Consider the following 9,133-nt stretch of genomic DNA (forward strand, 5'->3'; position numbering starts at 1 on the left):
GTGTTGTCCACATAGACAATACACAGACTAGACCCTGGCCTTATATGGACAGCGTCCTTTTTTTGTAATATTATAATTAGTGATCTGTATGAATGAAAAAAACAGAAAACTTTGTCAGTATAATAATAATATGATAGAAAAATTAGTAAAAGTAATTTAGTTACACATAAAAATCTGAAATCCATTACTCTTTTCATAGATTACATTATTACATTTAAATAATTTTTATATGGTGCGATCTGTTGAGAAGCAGCGGCTACATTCTTCTCTAATTCACCAGTAAACTACGAGGAGATCTATGTAACTGAGTGTGGCTGAATTTTTTGTCCAATCAGTTTATTAAGAGAACTGGCATTCAAGTACGGAATGCAGCACTAGTTGACTACGAGTGTACCAGTTCTGGGTGAAAGGTACTGTGATATTGAAAGGATAGTTGAATGAACTAGATCAGATGAACTAGACCAGAGGTCGCCAAAGTTGTCTATATATACCCCCGGGGTCTATTTAACAAAAGTAAGGACCGATGGGGGGTCTTATTTATGGTTACCTATTATTTAATAAATATTAAGGTATTTAAATTTTAACATGAAGATATTTTTCATAAAACTATTGTTACTTTAATAATTTATTAAGTTATCTACAATCTGTATATATGTTACATATATACAATAAGTAAATCAGGAAGTACTAAAATCAATTGGTACGTGAAGAGCCAGAGGAGAAAAACTACCCAGTGGTAGCACTCTCTACGGGATATGATGATCTTTAGGTCTTCAGACCTCAAGGAAGTCACGAGGCCACTGGCGATTCAGTCTGCGAAGTGAATTGTTAGGAGAATTGTCAGAGACATTACAAGAGGATTGGAGCAAGTACGAGAGAGGGCAGTATGGAACTTTTCGATAATTAATCTTGGCGTGTTGGTTGTTACGAATGGGGGATGTTGAGAGGTCGTTGAGGAAGAGTGAGGTTAGTCACCGCACTAAGGAAGCGTCAACTATCTGTCGGCAGTAGTTTTGACTGAAATGTCCTGTACTGTCCATATGTTTTGTAGGTTTAGCTGAACTCCACAGCTCTAGTCCGTAAGTCTACATAAGTTTAAGTTAATAAATGTTTAAAAATCATAAAAGAAATCTACAAACACAGTACCTAATTTCTAATAGATACTTTTATTTTTATTTTTTGCCTTTTTTTTTTGGCATTGGCTTTCGCCATACAGCCAGCATCGTCTAGGAGGTGCTTATCACTAGAATATCACTCACTCTCCATTCTTACTTATAAATACATTCCCTTCACACACATTCATCCCTCTACTATATACAACTATTTACATACAATCTTACCAACTAATGGATGGATCAGTACTCTGTGCTTCTGCCATTCTTATAGCTTAACCGAAATTAAAATCACCGTAATCCTTCTCTAATCATTTTCTTCCATTCATTCTAATTCGGCTATAACTTTTAAATACATTCATATTTCTTAGGCTAGCTCTGCTACAGGATTTAAGCACATAGATGTTGCTGGAGAATATTATGTCTTCGTAGCGAAATGGTGCATCTAAATACCTGTATATGTCGTCAAACATTCGTTTCCTTTCTACTCACATAACGTGGACATATCCATTATTATATTGTCCTGAAATCCTCCTCCTCCTCATCAGCAGTCTACGCAAAGAGGAGAGAGGACCTTTTTGTTGATCCTGTGAAGATACAGATCCACACACACACCGAGTGGTTCGCTCTCTCAGCTAGCTTATTGTCGTAACAACCCATTTTTATTTAGTGACAGTTCTCTTAAAACCATGGTTGTCTAGGTAACTGATCTACACATAGTTTTATAGAATCTCCCTTTATTACCAATATTGTTAATCTGTCTGGCCATTTTTTGTAGTGCTGCTTTTAGTTTTATTTTTAATTAACTGAAAATTACTTTTAATTTACTTTGGAGATTTAGAAAAATGATATAGGGGGGGTCCATGATTAAAAAAAAAAAAATGCTTGGAGAGTTGTGAGTGTGAACATGTATGTTCCAAAAATAGGGGGAAAAAAATGATTTCCTGTAGCAAATCCATTTCTTAATCTAATAACAATTCCATCAAAAACCATAGAAAAGAAAAGAAAATTAATAAATAAATAAAAATTAATTGAGAAAACTGAAAATTACTCTAGAAAAAGCACTTTCTCATCTTTAAGAAAAAGCTCATTTCCCAGTTATTGTGCCTATAAAACTACAATAGAACATTAATGACCGGTTTATTTTCTCTGAAACAATTATATATTGTTCCTTTAAACAATTGAAGATAAAACTTAAGTTTTTTTGTTTTTATAGATAAATAGATTCAAGATAATAGAACAATAATTAAAGTGCTGAAAAGGTTCCAAAAGAGGACAAAGTTTGGACACGAACAAAAAAATAATCACAGATAAAATATGTATTTGTTTAAATTGTATATTCTAGTAAATGTTGTATTTATTGGGGCAGTTACTCTATCTGTAAGTGAATATATTATTTCCACTAAGTTTATAATTTTAAGATATTTAGTTTTATTTTCTCTTTAGTAAGAATTTGGCGTAGCGTTTAGGGAGACCTTAGGGAGATCCCAGATTAACCTCACAAATAACATATACAGGGTGTTCATTTTAAGACGGCTCAAATGCATTTCATGTTTAAACGGTTGATCTGAGCAAAAAATGGTAGAGGAAACATTTGTTGCCCGTCACCTCTAGTTTCAAAATATGTGACTTGATTTTAGATTCCTGCCCGAATACGCTACTGACGCGCGACCAAAAGTGAGGGTTCGCAGTTGACCCCCATTTTCATATACACGGTTTTAAAGAGTATAAAAAGTTATGAAGGAAACCGGAAACCGCAATTCGATATCTTCAAAATTAAAGGTGCTAGGCCATTTCAAAATCCGGTATTTATTAATCATATTTAAATTTTTTAACTTGTTATCAAAGAGAAAGAGGAGCACGCGATAGGTCATTTTTATGTATTTTTTCATCCCCTTTCTATTAAAAATATTGCCAAGGCAGTAAAGCTAGTATTTTTCTTAATATCGGTAAATAAGTCGTTTTCCGAGTAATTTTTCTAAGAAAAATCAAATGTTAAGAGCTTTAGATGTTCTCAAGCATACCCAAAATGGCTAAAAAATAATTTTACATCTGTTACAAACAAGAATGTTTAATAATTATTTGGTAATTTTGGGAGAGTTGCGTTTAATTACCAAAAAAATTGGAAACCTCCTGCCACATATTTAAGTGATCAATATCTTATTACTTATTACTTAATTTATCAAATAATGCACTTTACGCAGCTTGCACAGCATGTACTGTGCCTTCAAAGGTGCCTCCTCAGATACAGAGAGCAGTTGATAACCTCCTGGCTAACCTGGCTTGCGAGCCAGAGGAGGCACCTTTAAAGGCACAGTACATGCTTCAAAAGTTGAGTAAAGTGCATTATTTGATAAATTAAGTAATAAGTTTGATCCTTTATATGAAAGATATTGATCACTTAAATATGTGGCAGGAGGTTTCCAATGTTTTTGGTAATTAAACGCAATTCTCCTTAAAATTACCAAATAATTATTAAACGTTCTTGTTTGTAACAGATGTAAAATTAATTTTTAGCCATTTTATGTATGCTTGAGGACATCTAATGCTCTTAACCTTTGATTTTTCTTAGAAAAATCACTCGGATAACGACTTATTTCCCGATATTAAGAAAAATACAAGCTTTACTGCCTTGGCAATATTTTCAGAAGAAAAGGGATGAAAAAATTCTTAAAAATGGCCTATCGCGTGCTCTTCTTTCTCTTTGATAACAAGTTAAAAAATTGAAATATGATTAATAAATACCAGATTTTGAAATGGCCTAGCACCTTTAATTTTGAAGATATCGAATTGCGGTTTCCGGTTTCTTTCATAACTTTTTATACTCTTTAAAACTATGTATATGAAAATAGGGGTCAACTGCAAACCCTCACTTTTGGTCGCACGTCAGCCGCGTATGCGAGCAGGAATCTAAAATCAAGTCACATATTCTGAAACTAGAGGTGACGGGCAACAAATTTTTCCTCTACCATTTTTTGCTCAGATCAACCGTTTAAGCATGAAATGCATTTGAGCCGTCTTAAAATGAACACCCTGTATAAAGTGATATCCTAAACATGCAACCTCTTCTCTAATATATTCAACTACACTTCGAGCGTACAAGGAAACCTAACCTATTATTTATTTTAGGCGACCCAGACCCCCCCCCGCCAAACAAAGGAGCGAGGTGTTGTTAAGATACAGATTAATCGCGTACAATTTTATAAACAAACCAAAAATTAATAAACACAAATACAGATTATATAAATGAATTACTTCATGCAAGCCAAACGTATATATATTAAGTAATGAGACTGATTTTTTTTAAATTTTTTTATTCAAAAAGAATTACAATTCTATATTGTCAACTTCAAAATAACTTCCTTCTGAAGCCACACAGCGCTGGAGACGTTTCTTCCACACCTCATAGCAGTGCTCGAACTCCGATACTGGAATAGCCTTCAGCTGGTCGGTTACAGCCGTTTGAATGTTTTCCGACTGTCCCAAAAATGAGTCACCCTTGAGGTGATTTTTTTTCAACTTCGGGAAGAAAAAAAAAAAGTCACAAAGACTTGACAAGTCAGGCGAATAAGGAGGCTGTGAGGAGCCACAGGAATGTTTTTACACAGATTATGTTTATTGAAAATTGAAAAAAAGCAATGATGGCAAAGTTGAAGATCAAACGCATGCTGATTATGTTTTTTCGATCCACAAAGAGTTTCTGACCTCAAGGTCAAACGGTCAATCAAAACACTTATACCGAGAGGTTCTTCGAAAAACTTATATATACCAAACATCAACGACAAGTGGGTGTTGCATCACGATAATGCTTCTTGTCACACAACAATTTAATCAATAAACAGAGTTTTTGGCCCTGTAAAAACATTCCTGTGGCTCCTCACAGCCTCCTTATTCGCCTGACTTGTCAAGTCCTTGTGACTTTTTTTTCTCTTCCCGAAGTTGAAAAAAAATCACCTCAAGGGTGACTCATTTTTGGGACAGTGGGAAAACATTCAAACGGCTTTAACCGACCAGCTGAAGGCTATTCCAGTATCGGAGTTCGAGCACTGAGGCTATGAGGAGTGGAAGAAACGTCTCCAGCGCTGTATGGCTTCAGAAGGAAGTTATTTTGGTGACAATATAGAATTGTAATTGTTTTACAATAGTAATTCTAGCCAATCATTTTTGGTGGGATTGTCTTCAATTGGATTATAAAGGTAGCATAGCAAAGGTACTCTTCTTTTTCAAATCAGTGTTTGACTTGATTTTCCAATAATAATAATAAAATAAGAAAATTAAAAAATTCATGATGAAAACAGACCACCGTGAATCTTTCAAAGCCAAGCATTGTGCTTGCCAAAGTATTCCTCAGACATTGCTGTAATTTCTCGCGCAAGGAATCTTATGTAAGAGGTATTGGTGTACACTTGGACTTTAGTTTGGAATTAACCCACAGAAACGAGCTGTGACCAGAACAATCAGGTCAAAGTCCAAGTGAGTGATTACTCTCTCTCTCTCAATGGCACTAGAACCCAGTTAGTTGGGTCCATGGCCTCCTCGATTTTACTCCGCCAGTCACTCCCTCTTTCTCTTGCAGCCGCCATCCAGTTCCTAGTACGCAATAACTGCCTGGGTCATCCTGCGTCACACGGGTCAAACCATCTTAGCTTTGGGTCTCCCAACTCTCCTTTTGCGGTCAGAGACTTTCCCTGTACGGAATCTCTTCGTGGGCCATTCTTGTGACAAAGTGTGTGATTAGGGAAACATCATGAAAGAGTTAGATGGATGAAAAGGGAATTGAAACAATTCTCAATTCAGGAATCATCTTGAATAGGACGTAAACTCTATTCCCAGTCTAGTTAAACAGTAAATTAATTTTTATTATTTCGTTTCAGAAATCAGTTGATCATGGACCTAACGAAGAAAATTTACTTAATTTTGGAAACCGTATTAGAAGTCACCACAGGTTTAACAAGATCGAGAAACAGTTTTCCCTTCCTAACTCTTTGAATGGATTCAAAACGAAAGCTGTTGGTGAAGGAAACTATGAAAAAGAACTAGAACTTACTAAACACTTTAACGAGAATGCTTTGAAAGACGTAGAAATGAAGAAAACTAAAAAACTACACCCAAAGAGATTGTTCAATTTGCAGAATACTGTAGTTAATAAACAGCAGCCGAAGTTTTCAGAGAAAAAGAAAAAGAATAATTTTAAATTAGGAAAACCATCAACCAATGAAATGAAAAGTTTATTGTTGGCTAAATTGTTTGCTTTACAAAAACCAATCAAGAAGGTGAACAGTTCTGCGACTGCGCCAAAGCACGAATATACTACAATGACGAGCGAAAAACGGAACTTATCACCTGATCAACAAGTGTTCGATATGGTTGACAATTCAAGATTTGTTACGTCATTTTATAAAAAATTTACTAAACCGGAAATTTCACCGATCGCGATGATAACTGCTAACTACCATAAAAAGAGGAGTAGTCCAAATAAATATCACTTCCGAAATTATCTGCATAAAATTCGGATTAAAAGAAAAACTAGAGGTCCTCTCGACATGCCTAATTATGGACAGTATGACTATGTCTATGAGGCACCTAAGGACTACGACGAGTTATATGGATTAAGTTATAATCCACAGAAAACTAAATTAAAGCTACCACCCATCTATGGGGCATACACTCTATTCGATTATAAAAGAGATGCTCCCAATCAACCCAATGATACGTCTTCAAATAGACCAAATATCGATCCGCCTCAGAATCAGACCAATGGTATCCCTCCAAATCAACCTCATACCCAACCCTCCTCTTCAGACCAGTCCAATAAACAGTTTTCAGATCTGCCAATGGTCCATACATCTCCCAATCAACCCAATGATCGTTATTCAAATATACCAAATATCGATCCATCTCAGAATCAGCCCAATGGTTTCCCTCCAAATCAACCTCATACCCAACCCTCTTCAGACCAGTCCAATAAACAGTTTTCAGATCTGCCAATGGTCTATACATCTCCCAATCAACCCAATGATCGTTATTCAAATATACCAAATATCGATCCATCTCAGAATCAGCCCAATGGTTTCCCTCCAAATCAACCTCATACCCAACCCTCTTCAGACCAGTCCAATAAACAGTTTTCAGATCTGCCAATGGTCTATACATCTCCCAATCAACCCAATGATCGTTATTCAAATATACCAAATATCGATCCATCTCAGAATCAGCCCAATGGTTTCCCTCCAAATCAACCTCATACACAACCCTCTTCAGACCAGTCCAATAAACAGTTTTCAGATCTGCCAATGGTCTATACATCTCCCAATCAACCCAATGATCGTTATTCAAATAGACCAAATATCGATCCATCTCAGAATCAGCCCAATGGTTTCCTTCCAAATCAACCTCATACCCAACCCTCTTCAGGCCAGTCCAATAAACAGTTTTCAGATCTGCCAATGGTCTATACATCTCCCAATCAACCCAATGATCGTTATTCAAATAGACCAAATATCAATCCATCTCAGAATCAGCCCAATGATTTCCCTCCAAGTCAACAGAATGACAATTCGTACGGAGGTCAGCCTAATATTGTTCCGCCAAATCAACCGAGTGAATATCCAAATGCGCCCAATGGTTTCCCTCCAAATCCACAGAAAAAAAAAACTAGAGGTCCTCTCGACATGCCCAATTATGGACAGTATGACTATGTCTATGAGGCACCTAAGGACTACGACGAGTTATATGGATTAAGTTATAATCCACAGAAAACTAAATTAAAGCTACCACCCATCTATGGGGCATACACTCTATACGATTATAAAAAAGATGCTTCCAATCAACCCAATGATCCGTTTTCAAATAGACAAACTATCGAACCGTCTCTACAACAGCCCAAACATTTTTTTCCTAATCAAGGATATTTCAGTTCGCATCGAGATCAGCCCAATATTGTTCCGCCAAATCAACCGCATAGAAAGCCAAATTCGCACTTTTCTATTTTTCTACCTTCAACAGTTTTGCCTGGTAGGCCTAATAGGATCCCTAATTGGAAAAATGTTCGGCCAAATTTCAAGAGTAACTATCCAAGTAGTCATCATCAAATTTATCCAAATGACGTGGTACCTGAAAATTCAGAAAAAAAAATCGAAGTACCGCTACGCATGCGATGTGTACTAGTACCTGAAAATTATCCCGTAAAATAAGTTTGTTGAAACGGTTAAAAAATTGGTACTCTTCGCTAAAACCATTCAAGTTAAAAACCATTGCTACACCTGCACCATATCCGGGTAGTCCGTTACACTAAAAAGGAAAAAAAAAATGTTGTACATTATTTTGATGATGGTCAGTGTAAATACCAAACTAACAAACGTTCAATAAGACTAGCAACTTACTCGTGTTGTGTAATTTATGTAATACTTTAGATCGGTCTGCCTTCAAATAAAGTGGTTGCATTCTTTTCCATTACATTCGAATTGTTGTATCTCATGACAAAACCTAATCTTCTAATAATACGTTATATTTTAAAAAAAACAAATTAATCAACTGTACTTTTTAATAAAAAGCATTTAACAGATGTTTTGTTGTTTTAACCTAATTGCTCATTCCTTTGGACAAAGAACACCACGAATAGACGGGAGCTAAGCGTAATGATAAGTGCAACAGATTTCAATTCTGGGTTCGAATCCAGTAGCTGGCCAACTTTTTTTTTTTTTTTTTTTTTTTTTTTTTTTTTTTTTTTTTTTTTTTTTTTTTTTTTTTTTTTTTTAGGGGTTTAAAGCAGGTGTTGCAAAAGAAGAAAAAACTCATAATTACATACTTCTTTGTAAGCCTCGCGGATGACTTCTAAACGGAAAGAGAACAAAGCCCTAAAAGATTTCAGGACGAATAGAAGATTTAAATTCTTGGCAAGCCTAGAAGCATCATACTGTATTACCTGCAACAGAAAAAAAAAAAAATGTATCATTTAAGTCCCATTAAAAAGAGCAACATCTAAATGTTATAGATTTCATGGACTATTCCTGACTATTCAG

At 35.5% G+C, this 9,133-nt stretch overlaps 1 protein-coding gene across 1 annotated transcript; it reads left to right on the forward strand.

Moving 5' to 3' along the window:
• The first annotated feature begins 2,101 nt into the window (after window positions 1-2,101).
• LOC141457940 (uncharacterized) lies at window positions 2,102-8,670 on the forward strand. Its single transcript, XM_074135341.1, has 2 exons — window positions 2,102-2,492; window positions 5,987-8,670. The coding sequence occupies exons 1-2, from the start codon at window positions 2,430-2,432 to the stop codon at window positions 8,303-8,305; spliced, it is 2,382 nt and encodes a 793-aa protein (XP_073991442.1). The 5' UTR covers window positions 2,102-2,429; the 3' UTR covers window positions 8,306-8,670.
• The last annotated feature ends 463 nt before the right edge of the window (window positions 8,671-9,133 follow it).

The sequence above is a fragment of the Rhodnius prolixus genome, unplaced genomic scaffold (assembly GCF_049639745.1).
Source record: "Rhodnius prolixus isolate KJV_2025 unplaced genomic scaffold, Rpr scaffold_5, whole genome shotgun sequence".
NCBI classification, from domain to species: Eukaryota; Metazoa; Arthropoda; class Insecta; order Hemiptera; family Reduviidae; genus Rhodnius; species Rhodnius prolixus.